Source organism: Pogonomyrmex barbatus, unplaced genomic scaffold (assembly GCF_055798465.1).
Source record: "Pogonomyrmex barbatus isolate J1 unplaced genomic scaffold, ASM5579846v1 scaffold4, whole genome shotgun sequence".
NCBI lineage: Eukaryota > Metazoa > Arthropoda > Insecta > Hymenoptera > Formicidae > Pogonomyrmex > Pogonomyrmex barbatus.
In genome coordinates, this window is record NW_028297138.1 from 10,427,308 (window position 1) to 10,453,480 (window position 26,173).

Sequence of the window (26,173 nt, forward strand, 5' to 3'; positions counted from 1 at the left end):
GAAGGTAAATCAAAAAGCACAGAAATACCTAGAATGAAGACAGGAGACGAGGACGAGGAACAGCTGTCCCAATGTAGCCACGATGACGTTTACGTGCGTGTCAGTCACGTGTCACATTCAGCACGATGGCCCTTTTTCCCGAAATTGACCGGCAATGGATGTGGAATAAACCAAAAAAAGAACAGCCTCACATCCGACGCTCTTCATATGCGAAGGTTTGGTCCCATAGCGAACTTTCAGTACAATTTTCAATAATCCTCGCAATTGACTCAGACAAATTCAGACAAATTCTTTAACTCAATTAAGGGAAGACGTCAATTAAATTGAATTTACAAAACATCAACAAAACAAACGGACACGCATTATCAAAATATTCCGCGATTTCGGTCGTATGTGTAAGCGTTGCTTTCGACACGAGAATTCCTTTTCCTGAAAAAGTTTACTCTATCGAGCTTGCAGGCAATTTCACGATCCGAATCTCGCGTGCAGCAGAAATCGTTTATCCGACTCTTTTCTTTTCTTTTTCATTTTCTCCTTCTTTTTTTTTTTTGTTATCGAAGTCAGCACCTAGTCGCCGGCTTTTCTACGGTACAGCAAGTTCGTAACGAGTTCCATCGATTTCCTCCCGCGGCGGTGTATTGAAATAAACCAAAGGAACGCAGAGAGATATACCGCGAAGAACGGAAAAGAAGAGCGGTGGAACCGCGTGAGCGAGTGGAAAAGCCGCAATAAACAGAAACTACCGTCCATGCAACCGGAAATGAATCGCGAGTAAGACTTGTTGTAACGGAAGAGTAAGCATCGAGAACAAGTTGCGTTTTCCTTCTGTTTTACTTTCCTAGGCGAACGGAAAATGATTTAATGATATTTCCTTTTATAGCGTAGAGAGATGTCTGTCTCCGGTGTAAATAGAAACACATTTAAACACACATAAAAATAATTTGGTAACGATAATTCGATACACACGAAAAGAGAATAATAAATACATCTATAGAAATAAAAATCTTTTCATCATTATGCATTTTGTAAAATATGCATTTCGGTGATTCGCAGGAAAATCCTACCGTCAGCGGTGGAATAATATTTTATTTCACCCAACAAGTAGGCATTCCGTGAAATTCCTCGCGACATATTTTACGTCCATAAAAAAAAATCTCTAATAAAAAAATCCACGGAAATAATTGTGACGTCTAAAATTACATTATGAGAGCTTACGGTTGCTTTCGGTTTGCCGATAAAAAGAATCGGCCTTGAAGGGGAGACGACGGAAGGATAGGTCGGAAATATCGCAGGCTTCTATCCCTCGGTTACCACGGAAACGGTAGGACACTTTTGATAAGGTGCGACCGTGATCTCGACCCTTCGCGTGTTCGGTTTATTCGAGGAAAATGATCGCTACCTGCGTTCACGCACGAACGATTTATCCCGCGGCTATTGTACCTCCTTTCTTATCCATGTTAACTTAAAAAAATGAAATCCGCGTTAAAAAAATATGTACCATAATAAAATAAAACTATGCAAAAATTCATTCATATTATTATTGAATATTCGCAATAAAAACTATAACGCCAAGTAGATCTATTACAAAATATTTATTCTCATTGATTCTGATTTAATTCCGTACATAATAAATGGAATTAATAACTTTAGCGTGATGGTCTGTAAATTCAAAATCAAAGAAATTGATTCTGCATTGTGATAAAATAACGATCAAATAACGATGCGTGCCGCATGCCAAGACAAGTATAAATTTCCCGTCAAGAGCGTCCCATTAGTGAGCGTAATAATTAGTAGAATTAAATGTCTACCGTATCTTGTGCTTTAATGAATCACATCAGTCTCTTGAAATGAATATTATCCTCGATTTGAAAACGAATATGATTGATAATGAATATTACCCTCGATTTGAAAACGGAGGAAAAGATATGTACGTTCCCTCGTCCTCCTCAAGTCACAAAGGGCTATTTTCGTTAAGCTCAGATAACAGATGTTATTCGCGCGCGCGCAAAAAAAAAAAAAAAAAAAAAAAGAAATAATATTGATCACCGAGCGTCACTATAGCGGGCCGTACGTAGTACGACGTGTAATTCGCGGTTCGTTTAATTCGCCTACGCGGCGGGCAATTATTTTCGAACGCCACGTGGCGTAGATATAAGAGCTCTTCAGAGGCAAGAAAGCGCGCATCGCCGCGAGGTAAGAATGCATCGAATGCGGGGGCCGACATTTCGACACGCGGCATGGATGCACTCTACATTATATCGGAGATGGTCGCTGATCTCGGACGGCTGTGGCCGCGGGATACACAATGATGTAAAGTTATTCTATTTATACGGCCGCACGGTCACGGAGAGAAACGAAAGAAAGAGAAAGAGAGAAAGAGAGGGAGAAAGAACGAAAGAGACTAGTTTCGCAACATCGACTCGTCAACGTCGCGTTTTACACGCCGCGTGGTTAAAACGGAGCGCAGTATTTTGAGGACTCGTCAAACGTAATGTGCGTGCGCGCGCGTGCTTGATCGTGATTTATTTCTAGCGGCCCGCTCGTTATCGGAAGATCGAGGTCTCCGCGAAGGAATTAACCTTGTGACGAACGCTTCTAAAATTATTGCGATTTCTTAGTGTTTCATCGATCTCCTGAAAAAGTTTCTAAACTGACCACGCGTCGCGCGGGCGTATCATTTTTATATTATAAAAATAAATATTTAAATATGATACGCAATAAATTTAGCTTTAACATTATCATTACGATTCGGAGACGCAGGCACACAATACTAATCGCAAGTTTCTGTACGTAGTTAAAGAGAAGATATAAGCATTGTGTCCCATAAGCGCGTACAAAGATGCGGCACAAATATCTAAGATTTAATTAAAACCTCACAATCAAGGGAGCGATTTCGCCATCCTAAACGAGGCGGAACGTCGCGAAAGATCGTGCAAGAACGCGCAAGTAACGTCTCATTGGGCGCAGATTGACCTAATTACTGAAAGGAAACGTCTGGCGCGCGCGACTCATCTCGTTGGCACATTTGGTCCGTTGCCTGTTTTCCGCATATAACTGCAAATCGTCTTCCATTCACAGACTCTAATACAAAGAAAATTTAAAGCTGCGATAGTCGGTTATGAGTTACAGAAATATCGCTAAGTAATGATCGTTAACGCCCCGAATCTATCATCTTGTTTGTACAGTTTACTTTCTCAAAACATTTTTTTTCTTTGTTCTTCTTAGTAAAAAATGTAATTTCATCATTGATATTAATGATATAAAGCAACCTTTGGAAACTTTCAACATCACAGACATCTTTCCTTCTTTCTTATTATATAAAGGCGATCTCAAATAAAATTTTTGTCAACGTCTATTTGAAGTCAGGAAACAAACTTTCGACGAAATAGTCGTATCTCAATGGGGTGGAAAAAAACGAGAAACAATTGCGAAATATCCTACTCGTTTATCGAGGAATGTGTGTACCTCTACCCGCGACCGAAAATATACCGGCTAATGTATAATACGCTCCGCTTTTATCGACTGTCTGTTTACACAGCCACAATCTTTTCTACGTTCACGAGACACCCACGACGATTCGTTCAAGTCATAAAAGCAGTCATCGAAACTTTAGTCGCGCCACGTTGACTATAGTAAAACCGAAAATTCTACGGAAAGTTTACGCAATATACCGCAATTGCAAATAATATCTGCCGATGCAAACGCGTTACGTAATCGATTAACCAGCACAGCGCTAAAGCCACGTTTCGGAATTATTCACAGAGCTTTTCGAGCTTAAATTTATTATCGAACGAAAATCGCGGGATATATTAGGGATAGTAATGAAAATAATATAGTAAAAATAAAATTATGTGATGTTAATAAAAATAATATTTCTTTTCACTTGCCATCGTTCGTCCATTTGAGACACGACGGATATCTCCGTATTTTAAGCGCTGTGATCAATGTCCAATCAAAACAAAATAAAGATCGGTACACGTGCTATCGGCACGTCGCCAAATCGCCATATATCTCTTATACTGACAAAAGGAACAATAACGGCGCGACACGTGCGACCGAACGTCGGACAACTGGATAATTCACGATCTACTGTAATCGTATCTATGCATTACCCGACGTTCGATTCTGGTCGTACAATAAAATATACAATGAACTATCGACATCTAAAACACTATATTAATTTCTAAACTAAATAATAAAAATATTTGTATTCCTTTTAATCAATTATTATTAACGAGAAATATCTCTCGTAATTTATTTACTAGCAATGTTTCATAAAATCTGTCGTAAAGAAAATATCGATAAATATTTATACTTGCAATTTTCAATTACGAATAAAATTATAAAATACGGTGACATTAAATTTGCAAAATATTTCAGATAAATTCTCTTAATACATAAAAGAAGTTGTAAAAATATCGACTCGAATATACTGGCTAAAGGCGTTATTACGTTTCACGTTTGTAGTAAGAATCGCACATTTTCACAAGGCCGTTTCGCGACGAAAGCGGTATGCGTGTAAATGTCTCTCGCAAACCGGAGAGACTTCATTCCCACCGTAAAGCACGGTTTTATTTGTATAGCCGTTTCCCGGTGGTAGCAGTGGTGCGGCAGTTTGTCAATACGATTATGACAGATTTATCTACGATAAAACGCACGTGAGTATACGACGGCGTTATCGACGTATTTTCCGACCATCTCCATTTAATTTCACGAACGCGCTGAGTGTGCTCCATCCAAAAATTGTACTCAACAAGAAACGGCTAATTAAACTAATATTCTCATTGTACATTTAACGCTAAATACGAATATATCGTATATTTAACGCAAATGTATTTTTTTTATTAATTAAACCTCGTTAAAAAGTATAATTTGTAAAAAAAATCCGCGTGACCGTGAATCATCGTTTAAAAACGAAAACAGAGTACTCGTTTTATGCACAAATCAAAAAATATCCAACAAGATTAAAAATGGAGCAAAGTAGAAAAACACGAAACGTATCGTACATGAGCGTACGGAATTTTTCTTCGAGTGAAATGAAGATTTTTACTTTCACCGTATCGATATGCTGGGTCATCAAATTTTCAAAGCACGAGATCACTCACATCATCTTCTCCCGTCACGATAATTCTTCCCTTTCACCTCCTTCTCCCTTCCTGTTTCTCCCGCGACGGCACAAGCAACAGCACAGCACAATCGCGAGGAGCAATGAGGATCGCGCGCGGACACAGCTTCGGCCTATCCTCGGCACTGCTCTTCTCAAGACAACAACCAGCGATCTATCTGATCACCGATCGACGAAGGATCGCGATCCTCCAATCGGCTTTCCGCTCCCTCACACTCTGGTCGCGTGAGAACGCGCCCCGTTATGGCGCGACGTTCGGTGATTAATGACGGTACGACAACCACCGTAACGTGACACGCGCGTACGAATTTCCATCGCTCTCGACTTTCGCGTGGCGCGAACCAGCGGCACGGCCGAGAGCCAATTCTCACCGGACGAAAACACTGCGCACGCGAAGTCGGCGCCGACCGACCATGACGACGGGATTATGATGATGATGACAACGATGACGACGGCGGCGGCGGCGGCGGCGGCGACGAGCACGTTGACGACGACGACGACGACGACGACGACGACGACGACGACGACGACGACGACGACGACGACGACGACGACGACGACGACGACGACGACGACGACGACGACGACGACGACGACGACGACGACGACGACGACAACGACGACGACGACAATCGACACGCGAGGACCCTCTTCCGCCGCGCACAATTCGCTACCACCGACGACGGGAGAGAGAGCACGACGTTCTCTCGTGAATGCCGCAAGCGCCGTCGCACGGCCAGTCGACGAACCGTCGGGGGAGAACGAGCGAGAACGACTGGCGGGACCAGTGGAAACAGAGAGAGCGGTGCACCGGCGCGCGTCCCGCGCGTAGTGGAATAGAGCGACGAGCGGCGCGGCGCGGAGCGTCCAGTAGAAACGGAAAATCGTGCACCGGCGCGCTTCCCGCGCGTAGTGGAGTAAAGCGACAAACGGCGCGACGCGGCGCGGCCAGTGGAAACGGACAGCGCGGTGCACCGGCGCACGCGGCGCGTCTAGTGGAGTAGAGCGACGCGGCGCGGGGCGGCAAGTAGAAACGAACAACGGCGCACGTCCTGCGCTTGATGAAACAGAAAGCTTGACGAACGACACGAATTATGCGTGAATGAATACGTTTTCTTTACGACGCGAAGTGATATTATTATTGCACGTCGTACTGCGTTGTCCGTCTAAACAAACAAACAAAAAAAATAAAAAAACAAAAAAAAATCGTTACGGAAGGACTAAGCGAAATAGAAATACGAGCGAAATTGACGTCAACAAAAACACTGCGTGACAAAACGCGTGCATCACGAACAAATAAATGAACGCACGAAGAAATGAACAGATTTTCGTTGGTGGACGCGTTTTCAGTCGTTTGCCGCGCGCTGCATCACGGCGCTCTCGACGTCGGGACGCCCACCACCTGTGATGTTCGACCACCTCTTCGCGTCTCGCGTCTTTCCGCTACCACCCTGCCGGGAGGGAGGCGTCTCGATGTTCGCGCACACGCGCTTCGTCACGCGCGTGCTCGTTTCTCCTCTTCTTTCTCTCCACATCCTCTCCACCCTTTTACCGCTCTTTCCCTCTTGCGTCATCTGAATCCGTCCGTATACAAGGTGAAACATTTATCTTAGCCGTTTTGAATAACTTCGCGGTGACATTACGTGACGGAATTGCGTGGGTGTGGGCGTAGAACGATCGTAATGAATATTTCGAAGATGTACTTTTGATGAAGATACCACGAAGAAAAGATAATACTACAAGAATTTACGAAATATACAATTTACGTACTCTCGTTTATGCTCGTTTGTGTTTCTCTACAAAATAAACGCTACATTTCTTAAACTCGAAAAAGTTAACAGCGCTACTTAAGAGGCATCGTAAATCCCATCAATGTCGAAAAGACGAATGGGAACTTCATAAAACATCCTATCCTTGTAACACGATATTCAATCTGTCGAGGCGCGAAAGCAAAACGATTCGTGGACGGATTGAGGCAAAACAAACGATTCTTTTTTTAAGATCTCCCAGACTCGAGAGTCCGTAGATGTATTTCCGATATAGCCCGACACGAGGAGAAGCGTGGACAGACTTACTCCCATAGTACAAATGTTATCGTTCGATCCGCCGTCCCGTAGTATTTCCCCGCGGTGCCGAATGCAAACGTTTGTTTTCGCAATCCGCGGGACGCGCAGCCGCGCGTTTAGGGCAAAAAAGGTGGGATCCGGCAGAGCATGGTTTATCGAGCCGGAAGCAGACGTTCAGGCTACAGAAAAAAAGATGGAAATAGGCAATACGTATTCTCATCGCCGCGTAGTCATAATCCGCTTGAGTTCGCGTTATTTCTCAATGCGATCCCGCAGATAACGCCAGAAACCCAAGGAATTGACAACGTGTGCGAAAATTCGATTAAGCTCTCTCGCGCACAAAAAGAATATACACTAATATACAATAATAATATACAATAACATAATATAGAACATTACCATGTAAAACATATCACCGGAAATATCGTTGAGCTCGACAATATTTGAGCTTTGAATAGAAAAAAATTATTAATATTTCTTGAATTATGTCGCATAAATCTTGTTATTTAAACTTTCTTTAAACTTCTTCATTATGTCTATTTTAATCTAGTTCTTTATTATTTTTTATTATTTCATTATGGATCAAGCATTTTAGGTCGCGTAAATATTGCGTGCATACAACGGAGATAATGCTGATCTATTTTCGAACGGAGTGAGATCGACGCGGCACGTCGATACAGGAAAGCCGCGAATTGATGATGGTTAAGCGCATTAATTGTCAAAATTACGGCCTCAGGTCATGGAGAGCCTAAGGACCGATAGGCAGCGATCGTAAATCGTAAAAATGACAGTGTGAAAAATCAGGTTTTTTGCTTAAAATATAATAAAATTACAAGTAAAGAATAAACTTTGGTTATCTTCTTTGTCTATTTCAAATGTGTTTTGTGTGTGTGTGTGTGTGTGTGTGTGTGTGTGTGTGTGTGTGTGTGTGTGTGTGTGTGTGTGTGTGTGTGTGTGTCTAAAATATGTATATGTCTTATTCTTATTCTTCTTATTATTCTCAAATTAAATTTTGTGTTTATTTTTCTCCTTGAATATTTATCGCCAAAACTTGAGTACGTGGGTGTAAATGATGTATAAATATATATGAATATCTGCAAGGAATTAAGGATCTGTGGGTTTGTTAAGTTCAAATGATTGTGCGAATCTCAGCCATTTCTGGTATCTTTTTAGTCAGTTTAGATAGTGCTCTTTCTCTCTCTTCCTCTTTCACAAAATTCATGACGCATGGAGCGAAAATTTAGAGACCATTCCCTAATAGATTTACGAAGCAAGGAGAAAGCACAGCTCTATTTGTCTCGTTCACTTAATTAGCACTCGTGTAAACTAAATAAAGTCCCGGGATTTATTAGACGCGTGTGCTATACTGAATGCTCGATCTTACGAAGAGAAATACGAACGCTTGTCGCAAGTAAATATAAATTCAACAAAATATTCATCGCATTAAAAAGTTTGAAATTTCAGAAATAAATTTTAAAGAATTCATTTCTTACTTATTTTTCGAAGATCCTTTGATTAATTCAAAATATTTGTTATTTGTTTTCATGAAGAAATTCTTTAATGCTTCAAAGGAAAGAAATTTAATATTGAAAATTGGAAAACTCGATTCCAAATTTATCTCTTGCTGACCGACGGTGGACGCGTGCGACGCAACCTTGACCTATAAGGAAAATTTTAAGATGTTAATGGACGGAGTTATTTTCTGTTCGATGTTGATCGTTTAAATAACGGACGCTTGATTGCATCAACGCGATGATGTTATTAAGTGCGTATGCAAATAAATTGAGTTCTCTATTACATCTCACACGATATAATATCACTGTCATACACGTGTCTGCATACCGTGAGTCACGACATCTTGGAATATTTTGCGCGCTGTCGTAATAGCTTAAATATACAATCTAGTACTTGCAAATAAGTATACATTTTAAATAGAAACTGGCGTGGCAAGATTGCAATAATAATTTTGTAAAGCTGTTGTAATCCTTAATACGCGGATTAATTATGAAGGAAATGTTGAAAAAGAAATATTTTAATCTGTCACAAAATATAAACAAAGTAGCTTAAGTTCAAATTACATAATACAATAGCAGTGGCGGGCTCCCTCATGCACGTCATCGCACAGAGTGCATAATCCTCGATGCAACTACTCGAGAAATTTTTAACGATTTCGTATAAAGTAAGTTTCGGTACTTATTTATTCATTTTCCGATCTTACCGTGCATAAGGCAATACATTTATTTGAAAGTAGTGTATTTCGTGTTGCAAACATTATTTCTTTTTTTCCATTAAACGCGTGCTTTAAAAAAGGCACGGATTTAATTAAAATATTCCATGCGCTTTTCCTGCCAGCACGAAATATGCTTTGCACGCTATATAAACCCCGTCCCCCTCTCCTCTCTACCGAATACAATGCGCAATCCGCAAGCCCCGCCGAGATAAACTCTGATCATCTTTTCGCACAAAAACACACCCATTAGCAAACGTTATATTCCGCTCTCTTCCGTTGTTCGCGATTACTAATAGATCGAACCATTACGTTGACGTCATCGAGGAGAGAAAAGATCGAGATGATAAAAACGACGTCCGGCATCTATTTATTGCCAGGAGAAACGTCATAACGTCGAGACGTTACGCCGTCACGCATTTTTGGCAAAGGATCAACTAACGGCGAAAATGAGTGCGATCCCGGCTTTACGCTCTATAGCCTAGGCTGTGCCGTTTCATTCATCATGGTTCATTTGATTAAGCCCACGCGGGCTTATGGCGTTTCGCGTGAATCACGCACACCACAGTCGTGGAATGCTTCCAAAAGCCGTTGCGGAACATAGCGGAGGCCGAAAAGAGCTTATCAGCCGTTACCAGAAATTTTCGCTGACGTACATTCGCGATAGATTTCGCGGAATCGCTCCATAGTGCGCGTGCATGTCGTCGTTGTGGCCTCCGCTAATGAGCATTCCGATATTATCCCCTCCCGGCTAAATCATGAGCGCGATATGCATTAAGAACTATGCGATGCACGCATGTGGTAGTTTCGTAACTTTGCGTGCACGTGCTATTGGAAGTTTACCGCAGACAAAACCCTTTCACGACACGATCGAACCGATAAATTTGTATTTTATGATTAATAATTTTTTTTTTTTTTCATTTTAGAAACGCATCTCAATTATATGTTAATATTTAAAGAATTTTCTAATATATGTAAATTTTTATTTTAAATAATAAATAGCTTTCACGTTTGATTAAATCTCCAAATCATTTTTTCCATAAAATAACTTGATGGAATATCAATTCTATATTTTATTAGGCAGAAAACATACATGTTCGCTACTTATGTCAGTGATTATAAAGCTTTATTGCTTCCCGTATACACACGCGCGAAGCCATTTGCACGTTTCATGCTACAATTTCGTAACTGCGATTAAACACGAGAGGGGACACGACGTGACGTTAAAGACAGCTTCAGCCGCCCAATTTGCTTGTTACTCGTCACAATTTCGTGAGGATATCGAATGCCGCGCAATAAGCGCAGCGCAGAGTTGCTCTTTTTTTTTTTTTTTCAAAATCACGCTGACGTTACATCGACGCGAAATCACCTCGCCATCGATCGACGTCCCGTTCTCGCTTCCTCTCTTTTTTTTTTTATAAATATATATATATATATATATATATATATTCCGAAATGCTTCGTGTAATGCTCGGGGAGCCGATTGCGACAGCGGATGTTGGAGCGCGGGTGCAAAAATAGCTGACAGATAGCCGACTGAATGGTGTTACCGCTGCGGTGGCCCGTAGATTACTGCGCGGACCGGGGAAACTTCGTTTTTGACAGACAGGTCTGTTATTACTGTCACTCCGGCTCCCTTCGCAGCCCTGACGGCAGCAGCGGCGTTAATCCTTTCGTCACCGTGCCCTGCGCCCTGTCAGCGTCCGTCGAATTACTTTAATGAGGAATTGTGCACACCGCGTTGAATACCGTCATCGTCCCGCACCGCACCGCACCGCACCGCACCGCTCCGCCCTGATTTCGCACGTCGCAGCAGTCCGAACGATCTCGCGTTAACTGTAGTTTAATTAACCTTTTAACGCGTTGTGCCGTGTCCGACTCATTTTGTTGGCGCTTTGTCTTTCCTTCTGCCGAATGCATGTCACAGCTCTGAGAGAAAACGGGACATTTAATTTACTATGTAAACATGCATTTCTGATGTTTAACTGCGCCCTTCAACTCAGACTTAGGCAGGATAATATTCGCCTTTTTATATTGTAAGAATGTCCTTACACAAAAATTCGCTATCCAGAAAAAGTACTGAAAGTGATTAGAAAAAGAATCGCCATAAACTCACTCAGCCGTAAAATCTAACGATCTTGAAAGACACACTTGTCGAGAGAAATAAGCTATTCATTTTCCAGATAAATTAAATCGATCAAATAGAGACCAATCACGATTCCTTCCAAGAAAACGATGATGGAATAACTTTTATTCCACTTAACGCCGACTACAAATCTAATTCTAAAGCTGCATTTTTTTAAGCGAAATCAGAGAAGGTTTTCGTGACTGTGAACACGTACACAGGAATGCATTGCATTATTAATACTGAATACATATACATAACTCACTCAGTACTCTTGTTCTGATTGAGCCACAGTAGATATGCAGTTATCGCGTGCAAGTTAAATTTCGCGGCCTTCTAGGCAACGTTTTTCTCTTTCGTTTCGGTGGTGCGAATCGAATTAAAATTCCGTAATGTCGTTACAACCCTCGTGCAGGAGTCTAAAGCAATGCCACGGAGGGGTGAAAATATACCGTGCGGCATTCCACGTGCTTGCGTGACTACGAGAGTTTCAGGGTCGTTTCGAAGCTAGTGGGACTAAATTGCTCTTTCTTTCGTCCTCGCATTGTTGGTGTCGCATTGTAACCGGAGCTTACTCGGTCAAAAATCCGAGTTTCGCATCGTGACTTTAATGTGCATCCATGATTCGCAAAGCCAATTTCAATGAACAGTATGTATATCACGATGCAAAACTCTGTCCAACGATAGCAACAGAAACGAATTTGCATATCCTATTTTATTAAAAACAATTTATTAAAAAAAAAAACAACTATTCTGTAAGCTACTTGTAATAAGTATAATAGACGAACTATAAATAATAGACGAACTATATATTGTGCGATTTTATGTTCGCACATCTCTGCTGTCAACAGCAGAAGAATAATGACGCTTGGATTAGTATCCCAACCGACGTCTGTCGATCGCGAAATCAAAGCGCGCGAAAGTAACGGCGCACACGGAGAAGTTCGCCGCAGTTTCCCAGACGTCGTCGTCAATCAAGAAACGAGCGCCGGGCGATTCCTCCCGTTCAGGAAAGTCTCGGCAAGTTCCGTGGACTCGTTACACGAACGGGGAAGACGAACGGCACGGCGAGTGTTTGCCTTTTGCGAGCACGAGGAGAAAGTCCCGAGTAAATTCGCCCCCTTTCACCCGCGGGCGGGTCGGTGCTCCCACCACCACCACCACCACCACCATCGCCGCCGCCGCCGCCGCCGCCGCCGCCGCCGCCACCGCCGCCGCCGCCACTACCACCACCATCACCGCCACCACCGCCATCGTCTAAGAAGGATCGATTCGTCTAAGGGCAACAGCTATCCGTTAACGGGACGGAATAGCCTCCGGGGAGAGATCCTGAACCATGCACGGCGAACACAACGCGGTCTGTCGACCTCCAAGACGCGGCGGCCTCTCGCACACCCGCCAACCCGGCCCGAAATTAATGCCTGTCCCTCGCAAGTAACTTATCCGTCGACTCGGTATATTATGGTACACGATCAGCGTTCACTGATGAATGGCCGACTATTTTCCCTGAGAAAAACCTCCGCTATCTTCCCGCGCACTTCTTTCCCGTCTGCTTACGGACTTCGAAGTTGCAAAATATGACGAGCGGGTTTTCCATCCCTCCCGAACTTTTCATGTGAATATAACGAATGTAATGCTGCATGCATTACACGCATTTTCTCTCCAGATTAATAAAAATATTAAATTGTAAAATATTAAAAAAAATTAAATTATAGAATATTGTAAAATATTTAGATTTAATAGTAATATTTTCAAAATGTGCCTTTCACTATTTTATTCTAGAGCTATCCAACTTCCGAGAAAATGCATGATAACAAAGAAAAAGATGTGCGGCGCAGCATTAAGTTACGCCCGCTTCTTAACCCCGATCCAGAGCGCGGAGAAATGCAGGAAAATATTTCAATTAAGTCGATAACGAGTGCAAATACGATGTTAATGTTTGCCGTCGGTGTGCTTCATACGATTCCTCTGCTTTGTTGTTTTTGGCTTTATGAAACAGAATAGCATTGGCTTTAGTGACGCTCGTTAAAACGCATCAGTTTGTGCGTATCTCACGTCGACAATTCATGTATACGACATTGTTAGTCATCATGCCGTTCGTGGAAGACGATATTTTCGCCCTCTCGAGTTCCCATCTTTTTCTGCAACGCTCAGCCAAGACGGGCATTGTCTCGAAGCAATACCGTCATCGTCGTGGAAATCTCGTCGTATCGAAACTCTATCGCATCATCAAGGCTTATTGTTGGCAATACGAAAAAATATCATTAGCAGCTGATAATACACAAGATATAAGAAGAAATAAAAAGCACTTGCCTATTATCTTTATCAAAGAATACATGTTGAAAAGCACGCGCTTTACGTTAACTATAGATGCTTCACAAAAATTTACGATAAATTAGTCTTATAAATCTCACGAAGCGGAAAAAACTCATTGAGATATCGTTAGAAAAAGTTGCATAATTCAAAAAATGTATTATACAACAGATTCACTCGTGATATTACTCTCGCGCGACATGGAACTACCTTTTAAAGTTCTTCCGTGCCTCGCCAACTATCAGGTCGCGCTTAGAAACTGCCGTTTATCAACGGACAGAGATAAAAAGCCCTGCGCGACGATTTGATGTATCGCATCCGAAGACAAAGAGCGTTGCGTTGTCGAACTGCCCCAACATAAGCATTAAATATTTCGAACGGTGGTCATAAAACACAAATAACGGTCACACCGACATGCATCGCCGCCGTTGCCTGCAGACGACCGGTGCTCTTCGTCACGCGTGCGTTAAACGCGGCGGCATGTTTTTCGTCACCGGTGGTGGTTTAGGGTTGTTGCGATAGATCTCGACGTGTACCCGCGTAATCGCGTCTGCATTCCTTGGCCGTCTGCCCGAATTCGAGCTTTTCTACCCGGTGAATGTTTAATTGTACGGCGCATCGCTAATTGACGAATTCTTATAAACATCCACTCATAAATTTTCGGGGTCGCATCTACTGTGTTTTAACTACGTTCTACTCGTATAATTTACCATTCTTAAAATAAAAACAGTTAGATATAACATTACAAATTTCATTAGAGATGAAATAAGCCCGAAAAAAAGATTATCCTTATTTTTTTATATCGGCTCTTGAAAAAAAGCAGATTTTACTGTTTGATTTCTCGCTAAAAAATAAATACAACAAAGCTATTTATATATAATTAATTTTGCTTTTTATCAATATCGTTTATTCAAAATATCATAAAAATATCATAAAAATGTAAATGTATACAATAAATAAACTACTGTGATATATATATATATATATAGTATTTTAGAACGCGTAAAACATCAATTTTCTTCTTTTAAACAGAAAACACGAAAAATGACAAAAGTTATGAGATTTATAACTCAAACATAAATAAAGAACTACAATCAAGTGACTCTTGTTTCAAGCTTTCGCTCAATTATACCAAAGATTTTTTCTTGTATTACAGGTTTCGAACAAAGTAAAATAATCATAATGTCGTTATATTATACATTTTCTTTCTCGTGCGATGGAATCTATATTCAAAACTATATTGCTTTACGCTGATTTCTCAGTGTGATAAATATAAAGATAAAATATAGAGTTGGTAGAAACTTCCTGAACATCTCAATGGCATGACTGTTTACACTTGAATTTCGTTTCACTGGCAGAATTCCAAGTTGCGTGTCAATAATCGATAGTTCTCCATACGCTTCGCAATTCGAGATGTTTGAAACTAAATTTTATTTGCATAACTCGACTGAAAATCATTGCAAAAATCAATAAATTTTCAGCAAATTATAATTACGTGTATGCGAAATGTCTACAACCGTTACCAACGAGGTTATTGACGTTCATTGGGTCACGTTAGGATCATCTTGTATCGAATGTAACCCGCGTTAGTAATTAACTGCCGTGTATCTTGAACTCTTTCAGTCAACAGTACGCCCGGAATATTCGTAATTAACCGCGGCGAACAAACGAGTTAAACGACCGCATCCCAGGCGCGTTGCAGTGCGGCTTCGTGAGTGAAGTCGGTTGACTGACCTAATCGTAATTTCACCGCGAACGAACGGCCCCAGCAGGACCAATAATCGTTTCACGGTCACTGTAACCGTAGAAATTGCCTTCCCTCGATCCGCCGTAATTACGAACGCCGGTTATATTGCCTTCCCGTACGTCTCGCAGTTAACGCCAGTCGACGGTGTAAGAACAACGCTTATGGCAACTCTCTCATTTGCGGGATTCCATTGCATTTCTTTCCCTCTTTCTCGGTCTCTTTCTCTCTCTTCCCCTCTCTCTCTCTCTCTTTCTCCCTACCCTCGGTGGCAAAACGTCGCTGAGAAAAATTCATCGTCCTATTGTGACGCAAATCCACGCGCTTTCGATGCACCGACCGTCGGCGCGCTTCGTCGTCCATCGCTCCGCTGCACAAATGCACTCGACTATTTGCATCGTGACCCACTTGCCTTCCTGAGTTCGCTATCGTTATGCTGCAACGTGCTCGCGATAGTACGCCACGTCACCATTTTTCATCGACGGAGAAATCCTCGGGAAAAACTCGCTCTAAGAGCTTCTTTTCTGGTAGATAATACCAACGTATCACGCGCCTGAGAGAAAATTATTGCGTGCCAAAATGAAATTTTTTAAAATAAATAGCGGAATAAGAATAAACGATCGCTTTTCCATTACGTAAAATAATTGACATGCGCGCAATCGAATAAATAACTAATTCATTCGCAAGCGACCAAATGATCCACCATTTTTCATCTCGTCGACTACTAATTTTCGATTAATTAGTTTTAATTATTCTCAATTTTATTCTTCGACTCGCTACAAACGTGACATAACGTCATCAATTATTTTTCCGTACGCTTTCGCTTCTTATAACGGAGCTAAATTAGCCACGTGTGTATGACATCGCGCGCGCGCGAGCACGCACGTTATCGAGGACACGGTTTAACGACGACAATTTACGGCAGTTAGAGCGAGTCACCTGCGCACCTAAGCGAGAAACTTCCTGAGCTCCTAGAGTATCCTGGACACCACTACCCTCTGCACCGACCTGTATTATAGATGTACACCAGTCCGGTCCGAACGGTCCGCCGCACCCGCCATTTATCTGGGGGGGGGGGGGTATGCATAATGTAACACGAGCACGGATGAGAAAGGAGGAAGAGGGAGAGGGTTGACTTCGGCGGGGTGCGACTCGGGCGAGGGAGAAGTACAGGCAATAGGGTATGACCGGGGGAGTATGGGCACGCGATAGTAATGGCCAAGTTACGCCATTGTGCGAAGTTTCGTTGCACCGAGGTCCTGCACCGGATAGTGGACGGGGGTACTCGGACGAGAAGGAAAGAGATGGAAAGAGAATGGGATCTCCGGTGAAAAAGGGGGTCAGAAAAGCGAGCGACCAAGCCATCCAGCCGCCAGAACCAGACGCGAGAAGAGGGGGCGGAAGAAGGAGGATGAGACGGTCGCGGTGGCGGCTGAAGCAGGAGGGACAGTGTGCTGCGCAACCGGAAGCGGAAGCTCGTGCAGGCGCCACCGGAAGTGACCTCGTAATTCTCTCCCTTGCAATCCCTCCCAGCTTCCTCCTCCTCCTCCTCCTTCCCGTTGCTATTCCTCCACGACCCATCTCGCCCACCATCCACTCGCCCACCATCCACTCCCCCCTCGTCCATCCAGCCATCAAGCCTGAATTATAGGCCCCAAACCCTTTTGTCTACGCTTTTCCTGTCGAGGATTCGAGGCATCTCACCCTCCTACGGCGCTTCCGATTTTCGGGCGCTTTTGTTTCGTTTACGACTTTCTCTCCGCTCCGCATCACTTTCTATACCGAGGCACAGGGATTAACCTGATAACGGACGTATATAAATTGCTATTTCACTCTAATTGATACATGCAGCGTTTAAATATCGTACTTTCCAACAAACATCTATCCGTCAAAGCCGCAAAACGCGATAAACAGCATTAAATTATCGCGAGAGAAAGGGAGAATAAAAAGGGGGAAAGAAACTTTCTTGAGATAAGAACGAACGACACGATCGTTCATCGCGCATTCTTTCAGTACCGTTACATCGCGTCGGGATTCCGCGCTTTAAGGTAAACAAATTTCGTATCTCCAGGCTCGAAAAAGAAAGAGAGAAAGCGGGAGGGAGAGAGGAAGAGAAAGAAAGAGAGAGAGAGAGAGAGAGAGAGACTAGACGCGGAGCGCTCTTTTAGAAACTGCGGAGCTCAGCGATCTTAAATCAAATAAGAAGTCGTGCAAAGGGTCGCTCCAGCCGAATGACGAGAAATTCGCTCTCGCGTTCGTCTTCTCTCGCGAGCGAGCGCGACTCCGGCGCGGCGGGGCGGGGCGGGGCGGGGGAAGGAGAGCGCGGGTGGCGCGAGCGATGGAAAAAGAAACGAGAATTAATTCCCGTTAATTGCTCGGAGCTGAAGTTTGCTGAAAGCGCTTTATCGAATTGAAAGCCTTTCAGCTTCGCTCTTTCGAGAGCACGCCCGCCCGTCCGTTCGTCGAATGAAATGCCGAATAGACGTTGCCGCGGGCGACGCGCTCGCTCCGCTCGCGTGCGTGAGCGTTCATTCCGCTCGCTCGCCGCTTGTCCCGACGAGACGGCACGAAAGGAAGCGAATGGAAGAGAGCTTGACCGGAGAGCGTAAGAGCCGAGGATCGGCGAAGCAGCCGACGAGGCGAGCTAAACGCCCGGCAATTCGGAGTACTCTATTGCCTGATTGCATTTAATTACATGCGCCCCGGCTCTACCGCTGCGATTGCTGGCATTGCGCGCGTTGGGTGGCAATGGACGGCGGATGCCAGGCTTCCACGAGGAAGCGCTCCCTACCTCGTAGCTTCAGACCGTTAGACAGACAGCTGTAAGCCGTGTGGAACTCGCGTATAATCACGCCAAGTGAATGGAATTACCAGAGAGATCGAATCTTAAATTACAAGAGTGCACTCGTGGTGCACCAACTGGTTTCCTCTATTCCCAATTTTATTTCGCTCTCTCGAACTAACAAATCTACCGTCATCTCTAAAATGTAAATTTTCTTCCACTTTTCCGTCCTTCTGCTCTAAATCACCTTCTAATTACGTATTTGCTCATCTGCAACTAAATTATTATTACATTTTCCGAGATATTTCCCAATTCGAATAAATCTCTTCTCCCTCCCTTTCTCAGAAACAGATAAAAACTTTGTACTATGAGTTGTATGCAATAATTAATATCTTAGATATAACGGTGCGGTTTAATTTATCGTCGCGCACAACTACAGTACACAACATTAATTTTCAATATATGCCGCGCTGCGAGCCGTGCAACCCGGCTTGTCCTCTAATTCTCTTCGACCATCCCTCTAATTCCCAGCAGAGACACTTAGCAAGCTCTAATATGTTGTACTAACAGAGGAAAGAGAGGAGAATACGATACCCAACTGCTCGGCATATCTATCGGCGATACGATCGAGTATCGATCAGTGCTCGGCGATGTGAGCAAAGGATTAATCCCATTAATAACCGATATTTGAAAAAGGAGGATGAAGCACGATATACCGCGAAGCTACGGAGACGTATCGATTTTCCATCGGCGGAGGCTTTACTCGTTCCCGCGAGTAGTATTATCTCTCATCGGTAATCGTTCAGAGTAGCGAGAGAACGTTACGTAGAATTTCTCGATCTGACCATTTTCTCGAGCCACTTAATTACACATACGGAGCCGGCGTATCGTATGTTGAATCCACTTGTGAGTACCAGAGGGGCAGTTATCCCGCAACGGTGGCCGACACATAATCGCGAAACGGTATCGTGCGAGGCGGTGTACGCGGCGCCGGCATGGTCTTATCGCGCCTAAGAAATCCTATATCCCCGAGAGATATCCGACCGTGTTCGGATTATCCGCAACCAAAACCGACGGGAAACCAATAATTCATCTTCGCGCGTAATTACATGGAAATGAAGATTAAAAAGTTGGTTGACTTAATAAAGTGGGAAACAAAGTCGCACCGTGACGGTGACCACAAAGACACCGAGAGCTCGGTCGCGAGAGCGGTCAATTTAAAAATCAACGTCCAAGTGGATGAAACTAGTTTCATATCGAGCAATAAGATTATAAATTTAGTGGATTTACCAATTTATATCAATCTTGGTAAAGTTTTGTTAAATGCAAGAGAAAGGGAGTGAAGGAGAAGAGAAAAGTACGTAGTTAAGATTTAAATTTGAAACTTTAAGAACATATACTTGTAATTCCTCCATTCCTCTTACATCCGTGTATAAACGCGCGAGCACACACACACACACACACACACACACACACACACACACACACACACACACACACAGTTAGATGCATGTTCCACCTCGCGCAAATAGCATCACCGCTGCAGAATTCGATTTCGGAGAAGTTATGCGAACCGGCGGATATATACGCCGCAATCTATCCTCTCGGAGTATCCTCTCGAGGATGTATACGCTTCGAAGAACCGCCGGATTAGCGCAAGCTCGTGGATCTCTAGTTGCACAAAGAGAATGCGAGCGGCCTCGAAATTCGTTACACTCCGCCTGTGTTCATCGTGTAATCACATTAATGTTTAATTCGTTGCCACCTTAGCTAATTCGCTCTCTAATAACTAATTTCCTCTCCTTCTTTCTTACCGCGAACATACGACGTATCATTATGCAGCTTAACGTTCTCAAACAAAGTTCATGTAATACGAATTATGTGGATAAGGCACGAACTGTTTGCTAAGCTTTCGTTTTTATTTTTACAAAGGTAGTGATACGGATAAAAAAATTCTTATGGAAAGAGTATCATCGATATAGAATTTTGATGATATAAAAAAATAAAAAAATGAAACGTATTAAAGCCGTTTATCTTAACGTTTGATCTTCATGATCTTCACCTGTTTATATTAAGTGCCTAACGAGCAACAAATAATCTCTGTTTGATTACTAGACTATTATCCCAAACTGTATGGCTATGTCAACCATAATCGCCATTTCGACCAAGAACAGCTACATACCTCGAGAAAGCAGCTGCTTCGCATAAATCTTTCGGGAAGAATAATACTTTCGCTTGCGTAAGAAAGTCTTGTGCTCCCTCCCGCCCACCCGTCTCGTCCTACCATGAGATGCACAAGAAGCTTGAACAATTTTAGGCGCACACATGCACGTATAACAATGAGTGCACCGCCTAAGGCCGCGCCGCGGCGCGTTTCATATGACTGTTTTATTTTGTCGAATTTACTTTTTCGTCCTTTTTGTTTCCATTGTCAACGGGAAGCTCTAGCTATCTTGCGGTTATTTTTCCGTAAAATGGAACACAGTGTGTGCTACCGTTTCCAGACGCAACACGTAGCTTTTGTTAGTATTGTAATAATTGTTAGTATTGTAACATATTTTCAAGATGTGCATCGCACCTCTTTTACCTTCGTGTAATCATGGTGGTTTGATTTTCAATATTTAATTAATTGTAACGAGAAACAAGTTTGTTTTGATGATTTGGAAAATTAATTCAACATTCATAGTATACACAGAAAAAGTTATAATTACATGTAATACTGTGTCTATTACATGTTGCAACGTATAACTTTAACTTATCATGCTTGTAAATAAAAACTACGACGTAGGTGACAAGTTATTTTCACAAATAGTCCCCAAAGACTCTTGGATTTATAAAATTAATTGAAAAAAATCCCCGTACGTTGTTAAGCCGCGGTTTGCCTTCCCGAGAACTCTTCTCAACCATTCGTCCCCGATTTCAGTTCCTGATTTTCCCCTGCCCCCCCCCCCCTCTCTCTCTCTCTCTCCTTCTAACCGGACCGATCGTCCCGAGAGAAACGGAAATCCTTAATTGAAAGCGTCCTCGAGCGAGAGCAACTTTTATAATTCCCCGGTCGATGATTAAAATTAAAAGTCCGGCCATGTCAGAGGCAGGAAATCGTTGCGCCGGAAGGAGCGAAACGGTGAAAATCCGGAAAGCTTCGCGAAAAGAGAGAGGCAGGTGGGAAATAGTACGTTTCTTCTTTTTTTTTTCTTTTCTTTTTTTTGCGACGTTCGTTTCGCGCGAACTCTTTTACGGAGGAGCTCCGAGCTAACGAGCGAATCGGTGAAGACAATCGAGACCGGTCGGCGTAATCTCGACTCTCGGAAATATATGCGGAATATGTAACGACAGCGGAGATACACGCGGAATATATAACGACAGGGGAATTCTGGTGACACTGCGCTTGACAGTTACACCGATCTCTATCCAGGGATTCCAAGTTAATCGAAGCAATAAGAAGGAGAACGTAAAAATCAGGGGGAGTACCGAAGCCAGTGGAAAATCGAAGAGAATGCGCCATCGTTTTATAGAAGGTCGAGAGATGGTGGAAGAGAACGTTTTTCCATTTAATGGAGCAGCATCCTTCCATAACTTCTGCGCCTCGGAAAAATCTATCGGAGAACCTCCCGAGAAATTCCGAATTTATCGAAACTTCTGCCGTCTCCACGCTTCAAAAACACATAGAATGCAACCGATCAGAAATTCACTTAAAAAAGAAGCTACGTCGCGAAAATCGAGAATAATATTGAAGATAAGAAGAGTAAATATACACAAGAGCGACTGAGGGATTTACCGCGCTTGAAAATGTGCCAAAGTTAGACAATCCCAGTTGCAACGCCAAGTGCCAAAAATTCGCCGCGTCATTCCGCGGAAATCCGTCCCGCGCTGTTTCAGAGACAAGATACCAAGAATGACGATATTATTTTTAAAAGGTCGCGATTAATATGTGATCCTACGCGAACAATGGACGACGAGAAATCTCGAGAAATCTCGGCGTTATTCAGCCAAGAATTTTTAAGTTCAACGAGAGGAAAACACGACAGACACGAAAAGCGTTCTTTGGTACGTTGTAACTTTCGCAAGGAAAACTCGACAGATTCGTCAAAGAAATTAAGATTGGATATCTGAGAGACATCGCTATACAGAGCGAAGAGGAGAAGTATGCGCGATGGCCGAAGCACTCCCGTAATGCAATAGTATAGATGCGCGAGAAACCGGAGACATCCATCTCCCTTGACAATCCTCTTTTTGCATCTCCCTTCCCTCCCTTCGTCCTTTCTTCCTCGCACTCCCCCCCTCTCTCTCTCTCTCTCTCTCTTTCCCCCTCGCGCGTCTCGTGTCTCGACTATTCTCCTCTCCCTTTCCGATTCGGTCGCGTTTTGCAATTTATCATCGGTCGATTAATTTATGCCGAGATTCCATCTCCACCCCCGCCCATCCGTCTCTCGCTTCGACGACAGTGCTTTCCGTCCACCGCCCTCCACCCTCCCGGTTGGATACTTAGTCAGGGACGCAGTCTGGTGCGCCATTACGCGCTAAAAGCGAGGACATGATTGCGCGAGAATGTCTGGTATTTTACAAAATAGGATATCCCAGTTGGAAGATCCTGAGGGAGGGAGAACGACCGAACTTTTGCTCGGAGCTGAATAGCACTCCCGCGGCCGTTCCCATTTGATTCAACTGGCGCGCGTTTTGGAACTTTTCGAAAAACACCGCGTAATTTATTGAAAATTTCATGTTTATTCATACAGACGTGGACCTGACGGCACGCAGACACAGGCGCTGTTGATCGCGTTTCTATAAACGTAATCCGCATACTCGTAAACGTTAACCGCGAGCGCGACGGTGCCGCGCCCGAAAATATCCATTCATTCGCACATCAAACTGTCTGTATTCGTCGAATGTAGAATGCAGAACACGTGAGACTAGCGGCGTAGCAAAAAAAAAAAAAAAAAACGAAACGCAAATAACAACATATTAAAAACTCCGAGCGTGCGTCGCTCGAAATATTTTTGCGTTCCATGTAATCGAGTCCCTCGTGTACGTCGCGAGCACGCGGTAAAATCCAACCGGACGACGCACACAATCGCTCGTTTCGAATCCTCGAAAACGTTTAAATCGTATTACTCGCGTTTGATGATGTACGCGCGCACACATCCTGAAATTCCAAGTTCGAAAGACGAATCGATACATGGAGAGCCCGCGTTACCGTGGCGAAGGGCAACACTTCAATGCGACCCAATGGGACCGCCGCGTGCGCCTCTCCCCCCCCCCCCCCTCCTCGCCCCGCGTCCATTGATTCTGTTTCGCTCTTTGTCTCATCCATCAGGTCTCTCCTCCTTTTCCGCCTCCGAGTTTTCGACCTCGTTCTCTCTTTCGCCGCCTGACAAACGCGTGCACGCTCGACATAGCGTAGAAAACTGTCTCTCCGCTCTCGGCAACGTCCAATTAACGTAATTTCGAACGATAGGCGCATCCATCGATCAGCCCCAACGAAACGAGCGTCCGTCTCTTCACCTTATCGACATTTCGCGCATTCGGCTTTTTCCGACGTGATGCACCGTGCAAAAATCAGAATCGATGATAGAAGACTTGATTAATCCTAAAATCCACTAAATTAAAAGTATGTGTAGTTATTTTTAAAAAATACGAATTTTATGCTTCGATACTCAACGCCGAGTGCTTTGAAACTTGAAATTAAAATTTCAAATAAGTATCACTTAAAATTAATAAAAGACCAATGCATTCCAACAATTTTTATTCTACAATTTATAAATGAAAAAAAGGAAGTAGAGAAAAAGAAAAAAAGGATCTCTTTATAATATATTAATGTGAAAGAAGTTCTGAGAATTAATTTGTGCAGGAAATGCATAAAATGACAAGAGACAGGGAATTGTACACATCGAATGTCGAGATGCTAAAGGATTAAAATGCCAGAATTCGAAAGAAAGATGGAAAGAGAAAAGCCACAAAACGCACAAAGAGAAAGAGAGAGAGAGAGAGAGAGAGAGAGAGAGAGAGAGAGAGAGAAAGAGAGAGAAATCCAGAAATAAATAAGGGGAACAGAAAGGAAGATAGGTAAAGAGCGAGAAGAAGGAGGATTTTAACGTCGTCTAATTAAGCGTATTAATTTATTTCTCCCCTTTCGGCTCTTATCCACGCCGGAGCTTATTCGCGGCTACCAGGGACAAGGTTAAACGCACGAAGAAAAGCACGGCTACGCTCGCGGCTACGTGTATCGCGTGCGTAGCGTCGCACATGCGAGTGTGCGTACAGAGAGAACACGCGATCCTTCCCCGCCCACCCCTCCCCTCCCCCGCTCCCCGCGCTCGCGACGCAATTAACGTCTCGGGGTTAATTAATAGGCACGCCACGGAGAAAGGAGCCCCGACGTAGCCAAAGGCGGTGCAACAGACATTAAGCAAACCAACGTAAATCCACCCCTCACGGTACACGGTGGAGGATACATGGAGGAGGATATGTACCTACGTGCGATATCCTACGTGCGATACCTACGTGCGATACGTACGTACATACGTGAATACGGGGAAAAGATGGACCACCACCGTTGCAAGCGTGAGGCAGCGAAAGAGCTACTTCGTAATTACCTCAATGTCGCTCTCTCTGTGCGCAGAGAGGGATCGGGAGAAACTGGCATAGACTTAAATGCGAAATTGGCGCCGTTAATTCTACCGTATGACGAGTACAATCCCCCTACCTCGTTAATGTAAAACTAATTAGACCGTACCTCGCCCCGCGCGCGATTGAGGGGTCGAGCACGACAAAGTCGACGACGACGACGACGACGACGACGATGACGACGACGACGACGACGACGACGACGATGACGACGACGACGACGACGACGACGATGACGACGACGATGATGACGACGACGACGACGACGGCGACGATGATGGCGAGGAGGAAGAAAACAACGACGAAGACGATGACGAAGACAAAGAAGATGACGAAGACGACGACGACGACGATCTTTGCTGAAGACGTCATGTTGGATAAAACGAGGAGAACGCATTTAAGCAGCGTCGCATCCTTGACTCTCCTCTGCGGAACTCTCGATGTCATCGAAAGATTAATCAAGAATACGTCATAAACGATAAGCGTTACGCGGGGAAATATTAATGGGTTGATAAATAATGTTGTGTTTCAAATAAGATATTTTGTGTTCCTCGACTCGCTCAACAATATATAAATTGTGACACAAATGATCACATGCACTTCAATTATGGTTGTTTGGATTATTACATAATTAATATCAAATTGTGTTTCAGTTAAAAAATCAATTATATATTCATGTATTAAATTTGAGTACATTTGAGTTACAAAAATTTGTTACATTTGAGTAACAAAAATTTGAGTATACGTTGGAGTTATACAGGATTGTTATACATATGCTTTCAGTTACATACTGTAGAATAAGAGTGATAACGATAATAAAGATATTATTAACATAAAAAATTTAATTATGCTGTTTCTTGTATACAGATATGCGTTGCTCGAAGTATAAAAATATACTCAAAATTTTACTTAATGTAATATATAAAATGAATCGTGAAATACGTGCCGTAGTTACGTAAGCACTGTGATTGTACATGCAAAATTCTTTGTTAATTACAATGCGCAACGTGTACAGTACCATCGTTGCGCTAGTGCAAACCTAATTAAATGACGGGAACGTATACGCCTTTATGTCTATTATGCAAACAAACGTGAATAGATATTATTTTAGACAATATTGCATTTCGTAGCAAAGCGATGAAATAATAGAAAGAGGATTCAGAATAA

The 26,173-nt window shown here is 43.2% G+C and overlaps 1 protein-coding gene across 9 annotated transcripts in view; it reads right to left on the reverse strand.

The window, feature by feature from the left end:
• Window positions 1–26,173, reverse strand: part of LOC105423600 (uncharacterized) — a 383,169-nt gene that overhangs the window by 237,260 nt on the left and 119,736 nt on the right. For 3 of the 9 annotated variants that reach the window (XM_089080977.1, XM_089080975.1, XM_089080984.1), the window contains exon 1: window positions 5,051–6,059. The exons of 2 other annotated variants lie outside the window; for them this stretch is intronic. In XM_089080977.1, the coding sequence (XP_088937103.1) occupies window positions 5,051–5,077 (27 nt within the window). In that variant the 5' untranslated portion in view covers window positions 5,078–6,059. Of the gene's footprint in view, window positions 1–5,050; window positions 6,062–26,173 lie in introns of those variants that run through there. 4 more of the 9 variants (XM_089080979.1, XM_089080976.1, XM_089080980.1 and 1 more) reach the window with 3 other exon arrangements.